Genomic DNA, 19,627 nt, shown 5'->3' with positions numbered 1-19,627 from the left:
CCTTGCTGCTTACCAGCTCTATAGGATTTCATTAGCAGCCACAGGAACACAACCTCTTCCTTGTTGTGTTCCTGACTCAAAGGCGCTTCCTAGCTCCACAGGACCTCACTAGCTGCCACTGTTGCAGAACATCCTCTCCGCTGGGTTCCTATTTATTGTAGTAGTCTCAGCTTCAGAACTTCTCCTCCAGCTCCACAGTTCCTCTGCATACTAGGCTCTCCTTACAGTTTTTCCTGTTACCCTCTGAGAGGACCGCATCCTGCGGTTAGGGAGCCGCCAAAGTCCATACTCCCTTGCGGGAGTCCCTGGTGAAAACCTCCTTCTCTGTTAGACTCCGCACCTCAAGGAGGGTAGTGCAAAAACTGGGGAACACTTTAGGCACTCCTAGACCTTCGGATTGTGACACTGACCTTATGTCAGCTGGTCCTTTTGTGGTAAGGCTGAAATGCAGTGGAAATGTTGTTTTGGGGATAAAGTTCATTGTCATGGCAAAGAGGATCTTTGAAATTAATTGCAATTCATCTGATCACTCTTCATGCCATTCTGGAGTATATGCAAATTGCCATTATAAAAACTGAGGCAGCAGATTTTGTGAAAAGTAATATTTGTGTCATTCTCAAAACTTTTGGCCATGACTGTACAGAAGTCCTTCAGTGATAAATATAGCCGATGAGTAAATGAAAAAGAGAAAAAACACAAAGAGCAAAGGATGAGTCAACTTACACCTATCTAACAAAAATCTACCCTTCATTATCTGACTCTCAGGTAGATTTCTTCAAACCGGCAATATCTCATCATAGATGGTGAATCATATAGCTACAATAATTTTTTCCTACCAAGATGTTAAGGTATGCAGCATAGAGCAAAGTAAATAGACCATGCAATCTTATTGTTATGACCTCGGCTAGTAGATGAGCCTTTAGAACCAAGCTATTAGAGGTCTTCGCCTTAAGCAGCCGCTTTTCCCATAGAACTAATGTTTTTCGGAGGTACTAAGATGCCCCCAGTACTTAAGCCTTTACTACCCTAGAGCCTATCGGTATAACCGTGGTACAGGATGTAAGTAATCGGAATACTGGAGGTTGGTACCAGGGACAGGCAAGAGTCGCGAGTCAGAAGCAAGCAAGGAGGGTTGAGAAGCAGGCCAGATCGGTGCAGGCAGCAAACAGAGGAATTCAGGAAACTGGCAAAGGTCAAAGGGGCACAAGCATAGTTGCAGAGTCCTATAAACAAGCCAAGGGTCACAAAGCGTTAACAATCTAAAAGACATAGAACATATCCAACACCAGGTCAGCAATCTGTATAGCACACTAATGCTATAACCAGCAGGGAGACTAAGCCCTCCCTGTCTTAAACACATAGGTGACCCAATCAAAAAAGAGGGGACAGTGCTGTCAATAAGAGCGCCCTGACAATGCCCTGGCAACGGCCGTGACACGTCCAGGGTGTACCCAGAGTGTCGCGGGGGCTTCACAAACCGACGCGGTTCGTGACACTCATATTTGCACAAAATTTGCATTGTGTAAGATGCAGGATGGCAATGGTCTGTAAAAAAACAGTGGCCAAAGGACTTAACACAGTCAAACAGCCTCATCAGTTTTGTATTATCATACTCAAAAGTCCTGTAGATCAACAACTGCACTGGACATCAACCAGTCCCCATTATACACCCAGGGCTTAAATCTGAGTGTCCTATGTGTGTGTGTGTTCCATAGCAAATATCACTATGCCATTTAGGGTAAATCACCAACCTAGTAAGTACTATGAACACACTTTTCCTGTAATAATGCCTCAGGCGTTATTTAAGTTAGCTGTTGGAGGGAGCCTGTCCTGCAGTCTGAAGATACTTGTAGGATCATTCTGGAAGCACCTCCCACAAGTGTAAATGCCATTTACTCCTGATTTGTGTTTATTTTTTTTACACGGGCAGTTCCAAAATCTGGAATGTAAGCTTGCCCCTTGTAATGTACGAGAGAGGGAATTAGGTACATTTATGCATTAACATTACCGCACATTTCATAGGCTATAAATGAACTGTACTGTGCGATTACTCTTGCGTGTTCATTTAGAGTCCAAAAGAAAAAAGATCCTCACAGGGTCAGAACTAATCTCATTATTATAATGACGTTCATATTGTTAGTCCAGGTGAGAAGGTGCTCTTCCACCTAGTAAACACTAACAACACAAGGAACTAGAATTGGAAATATAAGAAGGCACACCAGTCCAGAAACAAAAATGTTTATTTATTACATTTAGAAAATGTGGTTTATAATATTCATATATTTATTCATATCTTTATTAATTCTTACTTTAAAATATACTTGTCATAAAATACAACTATCCCAGGTATTCTTACACAAACCCTAACCCATAGCGTTGAATTATTGTTAAAATATAGATAAAGCTTAAGTGAAATAGATAGAAAATGTGTTAATTAAAATATCTTTTTCAACCCCTAGGTGGAGCCAGCATTACAAAGTCTACACTATATGGATAAAAGTACAAACGCTTGGCCATTACACAAACAGCGACTATTATAATGACATTGTACTCAAATACATATACCGTACTTTAATATGGAGTTGGTCCCCCTTTTGCAGCGATAACAGCATACACTCTTCCTGGAAGGCTTTCCACTAGATGTTGGAGTGTTTCTGTGGGAATTTGTGCCCACTCATTCTGTAGACCATTTATGATTTCAGGCACGGATGTTGGACGAGAAGGCCTGGCTCACAATCTCGGTTCTAGTTCATACCAAAAGGTGTTTGATGGGGTTGAGGACAGGGCTCTGTGTGCGGTCCACTCAAGTTCTTCCACACCGAACTCATCAAATCATGTCTTTGTAGTCCTTGCTTTGTGCACTAGGGCACAGTCATGTTGGAATAGAAAAGGGCCTTCTGCAAACTGCTGCCACAAAGTTGGAAGCATAGCATTGTCCAAAATGACTTGGAATGGTGAAGCATTAAGACTGCCTTTTACTGGAGATAAAGGGCCTAATCCAAACCTTGAAAAACAGCCCCGTACCATTATTCTTCCTCCACTAAACTTCATAGCTGGCATAATGCAATCAGGCAGGTAACGTTCTCCAGGCATCCGCCAAACCCTGACTCGCCCATCTGACCACCAAACAGAGAAGTCTGATTCATCACTTTACAGAGCACGTTTTCACTGCTCCACAGTCCAGTGTCGGTGTGCTTTACACTACTGCATCTGACGCTTGCCATTGGTTTTGGTGATGTGAGGCTTGCATGCAGCTGTTCAACCACGGAAACTCATTCCGTTAAGCTCCCGCCGCAGTTTTTGTGCTTACATTAATGCCAGTGGAAGTTCGGAACTCTTTAGCTATGGAATCAGCAGAACGTTGGCGACTTTTACGCTCCATGCGCCCTAGCAGTTGTTGACCCTGCTCTGTGATTTTACGTGGTCTTCCGCTTCTTGGAGTTGCTGTTGTTGCTAAACGGTCCCACTTTATAATAATATCCCTTACAGCTGACTGTGTAATATCCAGCAGGGATGAAATTTCATGAACAGTCTTATTGCAAAGGTGTCATCCTATCACAGTAACACGCTTGAAGAAACGGAACTCTTCAGAACGACCCATTTTGTATCACAAATGTTTGCAAATGAAGACTGCATGGCTAGGTGCTTGCTTTTATACACCCCTGGCAACGGGTCTGATTGAAGCACCTCAATTCAATAATTAACAAGTGTGGCCAAATACTTTTGTCTATATAATGTTTATGTAAAAATAATGTTCTTCCTTGGCAGCAATATTGTATCAAAGCATTAAATTAGTCCTATATATTTGTGTTTTTTATTTACACATATTATATTTGCTATATGTCTGAATAGCACTTTTACCTTTACTAGCACATTAAATTTATATTATTCCTATATTGTACATGCACATAGCATAGTTACATATCCAGAACGCCTCATGATCTCATAGGGACCAATTTGCTGACTATTGGATGTATAAACATCTCCATTTATTATTTAATACTGCCTGTCTACTATTATCTCTCTAGAATAGACTTATACAACATTTGCCTCCCATGAACACATATCTGATATTAATAAGCAACTTGTTCACTATTCATCAAATATAATAGACTTAAATTAAGTCCTATTTAGCCTTATAGAAAGTTGGACAGCCCTATTACAAATTGGTAAATCTTTGGGGTGACTAGATTCCTAGTTGTTTTCACGTATAATGTTTCCTTTTATTGGGCATATAAAGATCCCCCCCTTATTCTCCATTTACTTTAATCAAAATATCCCCAGTCTCAATTACCGTATATACTCGTGTATAAGCCGAGTTTTTCAGCACATTTTTTGTGCTGAAAAAAGCCCCCCTCGGCTTATACTCGAGTCCCACTTACCTGGTCTCCGTTTTCCAGTCTCCCCCGCTCATCTGCAGGCATCTGCAGCCTCTGTGGATCACTGTCAGCCACCATTTTATTGTAGCCCGTTTTTGTGTGTTCATTGCACATGGAACAATAAAGTTAAATGAAAAGAAGCCTGTCAGTCAAAGCTAAAGAACGGGACATTTCCATCTAGCCCCGCTGGACAGAGACACATGTGAGTACCCTGACTTGTCCACTGCAATTATTTGCAGCAGTTTTATAAAGTCCAATATTTTCATTTTTTGTCACCTATTAATAAGTGTCTGAAGATTCTTTTGCATAACTGAAATCATTGAAAAGTCTAAAAACATCCCAAACTTCAAGTATAATAAGGGTTAAATCACACAAAGCAAATTGTATTGTTCTGTTAAAATGTTTCTTCCAGCAAACAAAATCAAACTTATCTTTATCTGAGCTATTATATCAAATTCTATTTAGTGTATGTGCAGCATCTTTTGCATTACTAAAGCCTAAATTACTATACTGTTCTGAACACTTAGGAGTAACTGCTCATCACCTTCTAAAGGCGAATAAACTTAACTGGCACATGTATTTAGTATCCACAGACTGTCTCATTGATTTATATATTAATGATCTGAGTTGTCTTTAGTGAATGTTATTTATATCTGTGTTCACCTATTAGGCTTGATACCAAGTGCAGAGGATTTAGTTTAACCATTTGTGTACAATTTATTAGGATATGGGTATATATTATGTACTTATAAAATGTTATTGATGTTTAATAACAATAAATTTTGATATATTCATTTACAACCTCACGTTTGTATTATTGGGAGCCCAGTGTTAACGATATCCAGCACTGTTTTTATTTTTGAAACTTACCAGTAGCTGCTGCATTTCCCACCCTAGGCTTTTACTCGAGTCAATAAGTTTTCCCAGTTTTTTGTGGTAAAATTAAGTGCCTCGGCTTATATTCGGGTCGACTTATACTCGAGTATATACGGTATTTTAGCTGTGCAGTTAATAAACTCTCTTATATTGATATTCCCCATTCAGGTTCCCCAAAACTGCCTGACTGTAAATTCATTGGCATTTAATTATTGTGCTCGGAGTACATGAAAACTGCCGCTTGCTGGCACCACTTCCGGGTTGTGATATCAAATAACCGACATACATTTTACTTGTTCAAGCTTAATCGCTGTGACATCACAACCCAGAAGTGGGCCAGCATGCGGCAGGGCAGTGTTTTAAATCTTGCACACAAATACAGGGCAGCTTTAGTTTAACATTGTTATTTACAGCTAGGATGTGAGCTAGAATGTGCCCCCCCCCCCACCACCAACATGGTTTTGCCAACCTTTTAGTGGTATTTACACCTAACTATAAATGAGGCCCCTAATGCGCACTTTGAAAAACAGATTCTGACAAAATGCATTTAATTATTGATTGCTGCTGCCACCTACTGACAGCTAAGGAAAGAGTTAGCATGCACAGTAATGCAATTTTCTCTAACATCCAATGCATTATAAATAGCCATTTATTTTGCATAAAACATTTCCTTGGTCAATGTACGGTAAGTATTTGAAATTCCATTTTTACTGCAATAAAAAAATGAAACATGCAAATGGGCAACTAAACTGTAAACAGAAAATACATTCCTACGCAATTTCTATTGGGAAAAAATATAAAATATATTGTCATATCTAGTCTCACTGTGGAACACAATACTTTATTTGCATATATCAGCAGTGCAGATGCAGCATCTGGCCTCACCAAATACAGAGCCAAAGGTTATTTTTGTATCACTAGTTGAGGTGTACTTGTCGCATACACACAGTGGAGGCAGTCATTATGTAAGCAGTCCTCATGAGAATGCAACTTATTAACAAAGTGCCTCATGTCCACATGTTGTCACTAGTTCCTAATGAATTCATAGGGGTTTTGTAGAAGAAAAGATGGTCTTTGTAAAGCATGCTCCATACAGAGTATGAGAAAGAAAGAAATTATAATTGTACATTACCTTGATTGTCAAGTTTGTGAAGATTGGGAAGGTTCCTTAGTACAGTCATTCTGTATCTGTGTGGATCTGGGCAGCAGAATGGATTCTCAGATAACCACAAAATTTTCAGTTTGGGCAGCAGTTTTAAATAGTAAAGTTCACTCAAGTTGGAAATATTATTCTTTCTTAGGTACAACTCAGTCAGATTTTGACAGCGGCTTATTGGTTCCAAGGTGGAAATGCTATTTACACTGGAAACAGTTATAAATCATGTATTGAAATAAAGTATAAATTCAGTATGACACATTTGATAATTAGATTGTGCATTATACACTATGAGTTAGCGGATAACATTTTGAATAGCAGTAGAGAATAACATTTTGAATAGCACTGGGGTGGTCTTCCTGGAACCCCTTGGGTGGTTGGTGCCAGGTTAATAGTGTAAAGTAAATGACAGTAAGTACTAGTGTGAAACTGGCAGCCACTGACTTTTTGGATATGCAGGCGCTTGGAGAGGTATAAGAACCAGAACACGTAGGGCTGCCAGAGGAAGCGAGCATGCAGAGTGGGAAAAAACAAAAACATAGACAAGTAGTCCAACTATATATTAAAAAACAAACAAAAACACCACACAACACTACACTACTTGCTTCTTAGGGCTTAGGGGTCATAAAGCGAATGAATTAACTTACAGCTGCATTACCAGCTAGGAATGTATTTTCCAAGATGGCCCCTGCTGCAAGCATGGACACCAAGGGCAGCTTTGTGCAGCCACTTTTCCTGGGGCTTACCCATTCCTCTAATGCCCCATCCAAAAGCCCCTGCTCCACTGCCATTAAAAGATGGTGATTTTTATATATTTGCTGGTTCTATATTTCAAGACGGAGCCCATGAGGCTGTTACATAAACCTGTTTTTCCCAGTGGTTGGCAGCCTTAGGAAAAATGTTTACTAGGTGGTAATGAACCTTTAAATGACCGAGGGGTCTATACATAAACAGCTGACCAGGCTGGTTTTCCCACCCTCCAAACAGATTCAAGCTGCTCCGATTTACTGTTCATGTATTGAACTTTTTATTAATTTACATTACGGCTCTGCAAAGAACAAGTAGTGTTGTTTCCTTGTGTTTATTTTTAATCCAAATGGAATGAACAGGTAAACAAGGGCTTTGGGGGTGTTTTTATTGTAATTAAAGGTTTTGGTAAATCTATTGTTTGTGTTTTTACTTTGGCACTAATGTGGAAGTACATGTTCCAGCAGGACTTGGCTCTAAGAACATGCTGGTGCATGTAGTTCCACAAGCTACAGCATGCTCTGACATCCATGGACATGCTGGTCGTTTTAAATCTAAAAGTGCCAGTATGCAAAAGCAAACAGTGAGTGTCAGGCCTTGCGGAAACTTGGAATTCCCACAATAGTACTTTACACTATTACCCTGGTGCCAACAGCTCAAGGGGTGCCAGGAAGACTCCCAGTGCTATTTGAAATATAATTTACTCACTCTCCGTTTACTATGTGTTATCCCATGTCATCAATGGGCAGGATATGCCCCCCAAGCTGAAGCAGTGGATGGTCTACTTTTCATTCCTAAATTCACTGCGGGGCAATAGAATGTAAGTTTCCTGATCGACTCTCCAAACTGTTGTAAAACCGAGAACAAGAAAGCAAATATACTCCCCTGCAGCTCCAAGGTGAACAGAGTTCACAGTCACTGACATTATCAAGCACTCTTAGAGCAATCAGAGGGCTGTTGGTGGCTGGAGGACCTCTACATGAGAAAATGCTTATATATCCATGGTTACCTGAAGCTGTAATTTATTGATGGAAATAAATACCAATCAGGTCAATAAGAGTGTATGAATGAAAGTGTAAAAAAATATTTATATGATGGGCAGAATGGTGGTTTAGTGGTTAGTACTTTAGCATCACAGTACTGGGGTCATGAGTTTGAATCTCAACCATGTCCATATCTATGTAAAGTTTATATGTTTTCCCTATGTTTGCGTGGGTTTCCTCCGGGTGCTCCGGTTTCCTCCCACACTCCAAAAATATACTAGTCGGTCTGTATGTGCGGATGTTAGGGAATTTAGACTGTAAGCTGCAATGGGGCAGGGACTGATGTGAGCGAGTTCTCTCTACAGCGCTGCGGAATTAGTGGCGCTTTATAAACAGCTGATGATGATGATATGGTTTTATTCTCTTATTATATAGGTGAGTATTGTATTAACTGATTCTTCTATAAATTCCTTTACAGACAGAATTATGCAGTGTTGCAAAATTCTTGAGTAGACATGGACAGATAGATTATACATGAACTAAAGATTTTTGGTGTTCGGAAAATGCACTAACAAAAAGTAGTAAATACAACTACAGTGCTGTCTAACTCTTAACTACAGGCAGAATATATTGCACCTTCTCAAGATATATTGTGGCACTCAGCCCTACAGTGGGCACAAATTAGTTTTAATATTCTGGAAGCGAGAAACATTCATTAAATGGGTTATAGCCACCAACATGATCATTTTGTTTCCTCGTAATTGCTATAAAAAAGCAAATACATTTTTTGGCTCGACTCAAAACATGTAACCTAATCTCAAATATGAAATCACGTGAAGTACACAGTCCCTAGCATAAACAAATCCAAGATATAGTAAGCAAGCAATTACTATTAACTGTAGTTATTTAGCTACTATGTTACATGAAAATCACCCACCTTAATGTTATAACTTCAATGTTTGGAAGCTCATGAAATACCGAAATCTGCAAAAAAAAATAATGCATGTTTGTTACAAAATAAAAACAATAGTTACTAATATACAAATATGTACTCATATATGAAAGAACATTTTAATATTCACAAAGCAATACTGTATTCGGAGATTTTCTTTATCTTATAGATATATTGGAACCTCATTTGTTTAGTTGGGCTATGTAGTATAATTTTACAATATGGATCCTATGCTATAGATATAGCTCTATATTTTTGAAAGCACGTTGATATGGCGAAACATGGTCTCTGAACAAAAAGCTGTACCCCCATGTTATTTCCCAAGTTAATATAAATAAAAATTAACCTTTCTACCATACAATGCATATTTTTAACTTACGCAATAGATAGAGATGCTAAGCTATTTCCACTTCACAAATTAAATCAAACTAGGAGAAATTAGTTCACTTAACACTGGAAACACAGTTCTCTCCAAAAATAATAAAACCATATATGCTACACTAAAATATGTGAGTACAAGTGCTCCATAAACAATGCAACAGGACATATTTGTGTTTTATATAGAGCCATGCTATTACGGAGCACTGTACAGTCTATATTTAAATCATTCTCATCAGTTCCTGTACCACCAGATCTTATAGTCTAAATCCTCGACCACACAATCAAAGTAGGGTCCATTTTTGTCAGCTGTCGCCAATTCAGATACCAGTATGGGCTTTTTTGGGAGGCTGTGGGAGGAAACCCATACATATTCCACACAGAAATGATAGGAGTCAAAATCATAGCCCTACCGGTCTGCCCAACATATATCAATCCAAAATGTCCAGTTCCACAAAAATAAATGAAAGGATCTCCTATCTACATTGACATGAGAGGGTTAGGAGAGTAAATCTTAAAAAATTAAGTGAGAAATGAAACAGATACAATTCTTCTTTCAGCTAAATAAATGGTATTCTGAAACACTTGTTTTTTTATTTTCAGCTTAATGCAAAATACTGAATGAAGTTATTCTGTAAGATTAAGAAAAATTTGCATTCACCCAAACAGAACAGCACAAGTAATATTTAAATGGAGTTTCCACTTGAAATATGAAATAATACTTGATAGAAATCTCCTCCCAGGGACCCTTTTGCTGTGACTTTACACAAACACATACCGCACACCCACAAAGGCTATATACAGACAGAATATTCTGCTTACACTTTATTTATATTTTCTTAAACCCTCCACACACCACTTCCGCACTCTATATTATTTAAATACAACGAATGTTACCAGATTTGTATTGCTATACCAGTACCTTTTTTGTGTTTTATCATTTTATAATTTTTGTTTTTCTTTTAAACACCCTGATTTATTTTACATTGACTGAGAAAGCATGTAATTTTGATTCCCACTATAACCTAACATTGATTTGTATTTAGATTAATTTAATCACTCGAGATATATATTTTTTTAATTTACGTTTATTATTTTTTTCATAAATTTGTAAGGCCCTATAGTGTCCCGGAGCGCCGGACAGTCGGTAAAACAGGACGTACGTAAAAAAACCAAAATACAAGGAAGATAAAATAAATAAAGGATTGGGAGCTTACATTCTATTTGGAAGAGGGCACAGCAGAAACAAGGAGAGTAGGACTAAGAGTGAAGGTAAGAACAGTTTTAGGAGTGCATTAGTGTGGGTATATGGGGGCATAGGGTAACCTCTAATATAAAAAAAATGAGTTTTCATAGAGCATTTAAATATTTGAAAACGGTTGGAGAGTCTGATCATGCGTGGTAGGGAGTTAGACATATGGGCAGCGGCACGGGTGAAGTCTTGTAGAAGGGAGCGAGAGGTGGCACTTCTAATCCTGCAGCCAGGATGTGTACAGAACTGCAAAAGGAGTAACTTTTACTGAGAGCTGACTTTAGGATAGCCCTCAAATTTTTCCTGAAACTAACAGATATTCAATGCCCAACATTTTTAACCAATAACCTCATTTATCAATAAAACGCTGCATATAAGAGTTATGAACAGGCAGATATCACTCACATCTGTTAGGCGGCTTCCCCTGAAACAAAACAAAGAAACAATTAACATGTTAATTTTGAAACATTAATTTTATCATACCCCCCAACTTTGCGGCAAATCAAATCGGGATACATATCAAATGGGAACTATGCACCTCATGACAAGGCCATGTCTACATCACAATCCCTTAACCCCCGCTCTCCTGAAAAGAACCTTTAAGTGCGGCGCACACAGGGACAAGTATGTGAGTAGTAGTGAACAGGGAGACATACCTGTCAACATTCACGGGACAATGCTGTCCCACTTGGGATGGCAGGACACAGCACTCAAATTGGTACTGTCCCGCCTAAATCAGGACAGTTGAGAGGTATTATTAATATAATAAAATTAAAATTACCTCAGCATTGCCCCTGGTATTATCCTCCTCATTAAATTGTTTAACAGTGCTCTTAACAAAATCGGTATGAAGAGGCTCTTGGTAATTATTTCCGTGCATACGCAATTTTCATTGAACAGCGGCAATTATTATTTCATTTAAATTTTTCGAAACTTTCTTAATCTATGTTTTGTGCTACATAGCTGCACAGACCTTCAGTTGCATAGATGGCATTTGTGTATTCCAGTGAACACACAAATCTGTGAATTACCACCATTATCCACCATTTTGTGAGTGAAAGCAATCTCACTCCATGAAAATGCAGAATCTGCATGTAACCACAATATGTGAACGTATACCATGTCTGTAGTATGCAAGGAACACGTTCATCAAGTCTCCTGCCTTAAATGGTCATCATGTCATTGCCATTTGAGGAGTTTCAATAGTTTTCTTACATTTTAGATTGTGTGTAAGGAGCCTTAATGAGGCATGTTTAAACCATCAGATTTTTTTGTCTATGGGATCTATGTATTTCATATTTATTGTGAACTATTATTATCTTTTATTTATATGACGCCACAAAGGGTCCATAGTGGCTTACATAGAGCATAGGACAAAACAGCACACGGCATACAGGGCAGTACAAAAACAAAGTGCAATTAAAATATCAAGTCAGCTGAGAACAGGTGCAGGTGCACCGGGGAAAGAGGTAGAAGTGAATTGCAGAACACAACAACTAGGAAAGGGATAGAGAAAGGTGGGAAGTGAACTAAAGCAAGCAGTACCTATGCCCAGGATTGTGGGTGCAGTTAACTGGATCAAAACCAGTGATAGAGATGCGAAGGCAAGGGAGAAGAGGAGACCAAGGGCAGGAGCCTGGTGTTGTGGTGTAAAAATTAGGTTGGGGTGCCAAAGGCAAAAGTAACAGGAAGAGGAGGACACGAGGATTAGAGGGCACTGCTCACGGGAGCTTACCATGATGATGCTCACACAATTTTGCTGATCTTCATTCAGGGATGTCAGAAAGGCAAATTCAACAAGAAGGGCAATTCCAGCAAACAAACAAGTAAAGTATTTACAATTTCCCATGACCCTGCTTCTGGCTAAACATTCAGTCACTTACTAGTCACCGGCCAACAAGTTCAGCTTTGGTCGCCTCTTCCACAACACAAAACCACCTATTTATGATTCCTCCCCAGCACGAACTATTAAACAAGAAATAAATCATATATAGTGGCGGCATGGGAAGTCTTATTGAATGGAATTACGCAGTTTTACAATGTAAGCGGTAGGAGAATTGGAGGCATGGCAAGTCCACTTGTATATGTACACTGCCAAAAAATAATATCTCCATCATGGGATATGAAACTTACTATCTGGTCAATATATCTAATCCATATTTGAAATTTTAACAGATTCTGCATTAGGAATCTATTGCATGTATGTTGCAGACCGTTTATATGGGTCAGTGATTGGTTAACAGATTCAAATCGTGGCATATAGTTGATAGTTATCATGTAAATTGCTGTAACTATCATCATCATCACCCACTTCCCATGCTCTTTATTGTAGAAAAAAAGATTTCCAAAACCGCAAACAGGAAAAAACAGCACACATGGGTTCACGCTGTCTGAACTTGGTATGGCGGATTAATTAGCTATTGAGAATCCTTATGTGCAGCCTGTTTTATATTGTCTGGAGCTAGAGTGGGCACACATACATTTTTTCTGAAGAAGTCACTTAATGTAACGAAACACGCCAGCAACTTTTTGTTGCCATTTTGGGCTTTTGTAAGAGGAAACCTAGTGCGATATGCCTTGGAAAGTAAACCGTGAGTTGGTACTTCAGATCAAACACACTTTACTTTCATATCTATATTTATTGGTTATGTTACTTGTTATTATTTATTTGCTTCTATTAGATTTTTTTTGTCATTTTTGTGTGATTTGCTCACAATTTGAACAGATCATTAACAAAAATATTGGCTTTTATGACATATGCATTTTTTAAAAATAATCCTTAAAACAGCCCTGTAGAAACCTCAGTCCAATACTAAGTTTTGTGCTTAAGTAAATATTTTTATACCCAAACTTGGGGTTACTGTAGTTTGTCTAGAGAGGGACTCTGGGTGAACCAACTCAGTTTCTTGCTTAAGGAGCACTTGTGAGACAAAGACATTGGACTCAATTTAAGTTACAGTTCTAATTTTTGCTAATTGTCTATTTGTCCTACCTATAGATGGTAATGTCCAACTTCGGCTTTGGGCCAGTCTTTTTTCAATGGGTAAGACTACTTTATTCCAATCCCACAGCCAGTGTTTGCATTAACGGGTTATTTTTCAGAGAACTTGCTCTAGACCGAGGTACAAGGCAAGGATGCCCCCTGTCACCTACTCTTTTTGCACTCGCCACTGAATCCCTTGCGTGCATTATTAGGAAACATCCAGATACTCATGGATTATGGATTGAAGTAGGCCTTAGAACAGACACTACTGCATTGTATACTGACGATATTACTCTTTTTGTAGGATACTCATCGCCCTCTCCAGACTCTGCTGCAGGTAGTCAATGATTGTGGAACGTACCAGGGAAACTAATTTGGAAGAGATTAGTGATAAGGACTTGGTTAGTATACTTGAAAGTCTATATAGAGTCACTGCATCTACTAGCTTTCGTCAGATACAAGTCTTTCTCTTAAACAGAGCTTATCTTACCCCTCCGCGGCAATCAAGAAAAACTTTGTCCTAAGAGAGGAAGTCTGAGAGGAGATTTCTGGCATATCTTGTGGGAATGTCTGGAAATGTGTCGCTTCTGGGGAAAGGTTAGGGACTGTGTGGTGCAACTTGAAATTGGGATTTCATCTTTTAGTCCTATGGTCTGATTGTTTGGGTGGCATGGTGGCTAAGTGGTTAGCACTTCTGCCTCACAGCACTGAGGTCATGAGTTCAATTCCCAACCACGGCCTTATCTGTGAGGAGTTTGTATGTTCTCCCCGTGTTTGCGTGGGTTTCCTCCGGGTGCTCCGGTTTCCTCCCACACTCCAAAAAAACATAACGGTAGGTTAATTATCTGCTAACAAATTAACCCTAGTCTGTGTGTCTGTCGGAATGGCTATCCCTTATGAACGAAACTATAGGCCACGAAAGATTTATGTATACTAGACAATCTACTCATCAAATAAGAAAAAAATTGTTATAAATGGAGAACTTCCCCTTACGTAGTTGAGGAACTGTGAGAAATAGACCCCCTTTAAATAGGTACACAGCCACTAACTAACTATTTAATGATCTCATGTATTCGATAATCGCTCAAATATTTATATAAAAATGTTGCACTTTTATTATTAATAATTTTCTGAATTGCTTAAATCAATCATTTAATATATATTCATTCTCATGACACTGTGAAAGCCCCTGCATAGGCTAATTAAAATGTTTAATTAAGATATTTAAAACTAAAAAAAAATTTATTTCACTACTCAGACTATTGTATTCTAACCTTTTAAGGGCAGCTACATAAAGAAGGGGACAAGTACCCAAATGTTTCACACTATGGATTGACTGATTTTATGCATAAACTAAAATCTACACCTTATTTTTAAATCTACAAACAAGTAGGTTGCATATTACTAGACTTTTTATACCACAGTAAGAGGGTTTGCTGTTACCATAACAATTGATTAACTGGTCAAGGACTGATTTTAACTATACTATTTCTGTACACTCATATTGAGCTTCTTTTTGGTATTTGTATTTATTGCAACATGGTGTTTTAGGACAATTGTAACATTGCATTAGTGAGTCATCTAGTTTTAGGCTAATAGTAAGTTCATAAGAGTTTATAAGCAGTAAGCAGTGTAGTGCTTGATTAGGATACTTTATAGTGCTCATAAATGTGAGTGGAAGATTACATTTATAGGCTTGTCTATACCCAACCACACAAAAAGGCCACCATGTGATTTTGTGACCTGCTTAATAAATGAAGTTTGAGGTACCTAGGAAAAAAAATCTTCTGCTATTGATTAAAAACCTCCAATGTTTTCAGTTCTTGTAAGTGCCTAGAAATGTACATTATTATACACCAAATTACTGGTGGCTCTTCTTTAAACATGTATTTTACGCTTAGCCATCTACTAAATAAGCACAAATTCAGAAGTAATCCAGAATTTTTTTTCCCAGTTTCAAACTATCATAGTAACATTTGAAATCTTTTCAGAGGTAAAAATCACTTCAATTGCTATAAATCAATAATTCACTCCCCAAACTCTCCATCTATTAAAGGCGATATATTGCATTTCAATAGGTGCCGAAAGTCAATTGATATACATTAGCCATAGAAAAAAAAAAAGAGAAAGCATAAGCCAATCACAAGCAACATGTAGATGCTGTCCACTTTGGATTAGGACTGGAGGTCAGTTCCTGATCAGCAACTGATAACAATTGGTCTAACAGGCAAAGAAATTGCATTAAAGCAGTAATTCCACATAGCTTTCTATTTAAAGAAAACAAAAATATCTAAGTAACTTTTAAACTTGTATGTATCTCATTTTTCTTTGCTTTCCTTCTACAATCATTATCTCCTTTTCAAACCTCTCTGAAGGTTGCAAAATATGGCTGCCATTTACATAGACACAGGGACACAGCTCTCAGTGCGTCATATGAAAGCAGAGGGGGAGGAGTAAGAAGAAAGTTTTACAGAACAGAGAGCAGACAAAGCTCAGAAGGGCTTCCAAAGCGTCTCATGGTGGGGCCTCTTTTAAGCATAAACAGCATGGCACATCATCAGAAGAGACCTCCACTCTAATCTTTTGAGAGAAGCAGTGGCATCAGCATGGTGTGGTGGGTAACAGCCGAATGCTTGGGCCTCGGAGGTGAGTGCAACCGGCATATTGCTAAGCTGCTCTCGACCTCTAGGCCTCACAGCCACTGCACCACGAGGCCACTGCCACTAGGGATAAGTTCTTTACAGAGATTGGGTAAATCGGATTTAGTATTCTCTGCATAAAACTTAGTTCTATCTTTGTACTGTCCACCAAGGGCAAAAAAAAATCCTTAAGATGGACAGGAATTAATCTTCTCCCACACATACTATCCCTGGACCAGATCTGACCACTAGTGATATAGACAAGTCATTTGCCTAGATCGAAATTAACACTCTCTATAATAAATTTCTAAGCTCTATCTTTGTTCCAGAGCTGACCTTTAGGAGCATAAACAGGTCAGCTGGCTGAATAAGAATTTGCTTACTCAAAATCTATTTCCTATCTGTTTTACGGATGTTCCTCCGATAGCGTAGGAACACGTTGCTACCTATCATAAAGGGTAGTCTTTCCACTAGGTGACATTACCAGGGATGAACTACTGGAAGGGAGGCCTGTGCAGCTGTATGTGAGATCCAGAGTAGAGATCCAAAATAGAGACGAAAGAGGCAGAGTTCCCAAGTAAGATAAGAGTGTAATGCCACTGCAAGTGACTATGAGATGAGAGTGGCTGTCTGTCATCAAAAGCACTGCTAAACTAATCCACACTTGCTTACTTTTTGAACTTCCATTCTGGGAGATCCTGAAGGGGAGATCTAAAGGGGAAGTGTGGTGGGCATGTCGATGTGAGAGTGTCATCATAGCTCTGCCCCACACCATGCAATTAAGCTATTTCATTATTGTGCAGAAGGGGAGAGGGCCATGATGGCATGAATCATGTCATTAATGCACTGTTCCACCCTCTTTAAGTAGAGGGGAGGTGGTATCCGGGAGGATGGTCTACTCTCCCAGGAGTCTGGAAGGATTCCCTGAAATTCGTGTGTCTCCCAGACATTCTGGGAGAATAGGCACTTGTGAACGAATCTACATGTGTGTTGGATATTGAGAACGTAGGTGCCCGCTCAGAGAGGGCACAAGAAGCGACTTCGATACTGCATTTACTCTGAATGCAATTGCAAAGTAGCCATAAGGGCAGATTCAAATCGGTACAAGGTAACAACAGGACTCCAGAACAGTCCGCGGAGATACATTGCATCAGAGTTTTTACAAAAATTTCCACCCATTTTCCCTCGAGTCCCATAGAGCTGTGCAGTAAAATGAGCAGAGATTTCTTACCGTAATAGCCAGCAATATGCTCATCTGAACAACTTTTCCTGAACTGAAACTGCCCCAGAGTGTGAACATGCTAATGTGGAAGCTACAGTGGAGAGAAAGTTGAGTGATGAAGAAAGTTGTATTCCTACTATAAGAACGTGTCAGTCAAGTGATGTACCGCAACCTGTGAACGAATATGCTAACTACTGCCAGGACTTGTGATGAGATAAAGTCTATTTAGATATAAAGAGGGAGATTCAATTACGGTGATGATCCGGAGAACATTGTGGCTGCGCAATTTTACCTTTAGTACAGTAAAAATATCTGCTCATTTTTACTCACAGCTCTATGGGGCTCAAGCAAAAATCAGCGGTTATTTAACAAAAAAAATAAGCGTGAGGTGTCTCCACGGACGAACTGGAGACATATTGCACATCATTTTTTCTAATTGAATCTTCCCCAAGGTAACAAGCTGCAAAAGAACTTCCTGGAAATAGGCCATTTGTGTGGGAGAAGAGAAAGGTGAAAGACCTCATGTATTTAACCAAAGATAAGATTCCCTGGAGCCCATTCATTTTAACAAATGGTAATTACAGCACTATAACTGCACTAGATTTGTTCTAACGTTATCAAACTTGCTGCACATGTTTGCTAATTTAACCTACAGGAACCTGGAGGGGGATAGAGCTAGACTAAGTGAATTCTAACACTTTCACTACTCACACAAGCAAACAGGGCACTACACATGTATACAGCATATGGAGCCAATTCATGTCCCTGTCCCATTTAGTAAAGGTCTCCTCCATGCAGAGCAGCAGAGCAACAGGACGTGTGTCCTAGAATTGCTGTTTTACTGACCTGAATCCTGTGCGTATCAGCTTACTATGCACAGGTTTTACAGACAGCAGTGTCTCTCTGCTATGGCTCTGCATTTTAAACTAGACACCATTGGGTTTATACATCAAGCTTATTGGACACTTAAAAGATGCGGAAACTACTGTTTCCACATCTTTTAAGTATGTTTGCTATGCATTAACTGCCTAACAGATTTCACAGAAATCTGCTCCGTTTAGGCAAATACCGTGCAGCATCACAGTCGCCATAGATTACTATGGGGACTGCGATGTTCGGCAATGCATCACACTTTGATAAGCTTTGCATTGTGCAAACAAGTAATTCCATCTCAGGATGGCGTTACCTGTCATTTCCTATGGGATTGTGCTGAAGCCTCTTCGGCTTCACAGAATCCGTTACAGTGAAAGTGATGAGCGCTAAGCTTCCGGTAAATAGAAGAATTGGACCGCAGGACAAGGGTCACTTCACCGGGGCTCCCAGAGTAGTCCCAGCATGATGCATTCAAGCAGTGCATAAATATGCATCACTGCAATGTGCAGCAATGCATATTTAGTTGCACCGCAACTTATTGATGTATAGACCCCCATATAATTATATTACAGGGGCCAAGATGCATGGCTTTTGATATAAAGCACCACTTAAAACATTGTGCAAAAGAGAACAGTCTGCATATTAGAGAGAACACCATGTATAGTTCTACATATTAGACTGGGCAAAAAAAAAGTCTTACATAGTTTAGTCAGGCTGTATCTCTAAGTCATCCTCGCCACCACTACCCCGTCCATACTCACCAGCAATTTAACTTTCTTACACTGTCTAGGTCAGAAGCCTTCGCCCGCGACAGGACTTGTTTTCGAGTTAATTTCATCACCAGTTTGTACTATTTCGGTATTGGAGATAAATACAGGCCTCACACCCGGTATCTAGGGATAAGGCAGCACCGGCGTCAGCTTGGCTAGTCGCTAAGGGGCGTGACATATGTCTAATTGCATTTTGTAGACCGGGAATTTGCGTTGCAAGCCTCGCTCCGAGCAGGGGCGTTTCATTGGCCATAAACAAATGAGTGACTTATAAAGCGGCGAATTGGAGAGAAGTAGATGGTGGGATTTAATGTTAAAGTAGAAACGTTTTTTTTCATTATGTAACAGGTTATCCATATCACCACACGACGATTATATTATATAAGTGAGCTTTAAACCATCTAACAAGTAATACAA

The 19,627-nt window shown here is 39.1% G+C and overlaps 1 protein-coding gene across 1 annotated transcript in view; it reads right to left on the bottom strand.

Annotated features, from left to right (window-relative positions):
- CFAP410 (cilia and flagella associated protein 410) overlaps positions 1-19,401 on the bottom strand; it is a 34,081-nt gene extending 14,680 nt beyond the window's left edge. The window contains exons 1-4 of the mRNA XM_075180260.1: positions 19,202-19,401; positions 11,129-11,147; positions 9,079-9,125; positions 6,388-6,617 (exon numbers count right to left, since the gene is read on the bottom strand). Coding sequence (XP_075036361.1) covers positions 6,388-6,617; positions 9,079-9,125; positions 11,129-11,147; positions 19,202-19,278 — 373 coding nt within the window. The 5' untranslated portion in view covers positions 19,279-19,401. The remainder of the gene's footprint in view (positions 1-6,387; positions 6,618-9,078; positions 9,126-11,128; positions 11,148-19,201) is intronic.
- Positions 19,402-19,627: the final 226 nt, after the last annotated feature.

This window comes from Mixophyes fleayi, chromosome 7 (assembly GCF_038048845.1).
Source record: "Mixophyes fleayi isolate aMixFle1 chromosome 7, aMixFle1.hap1, whole genome shotgun sequence".
Classification (NCBI taxonomy): domain Eukaryota; kingdom Metazoa; phylum Chordata; class Amphibia; order Anura; family Limnodynastidae; genus Mixophyes; species Mixophyes fleayi.
The sequence above is the reverse complement of the archived record's forward strand: the minus strand, read 5'-3'. Positions and strand labels throughout refer to the sequence as shown.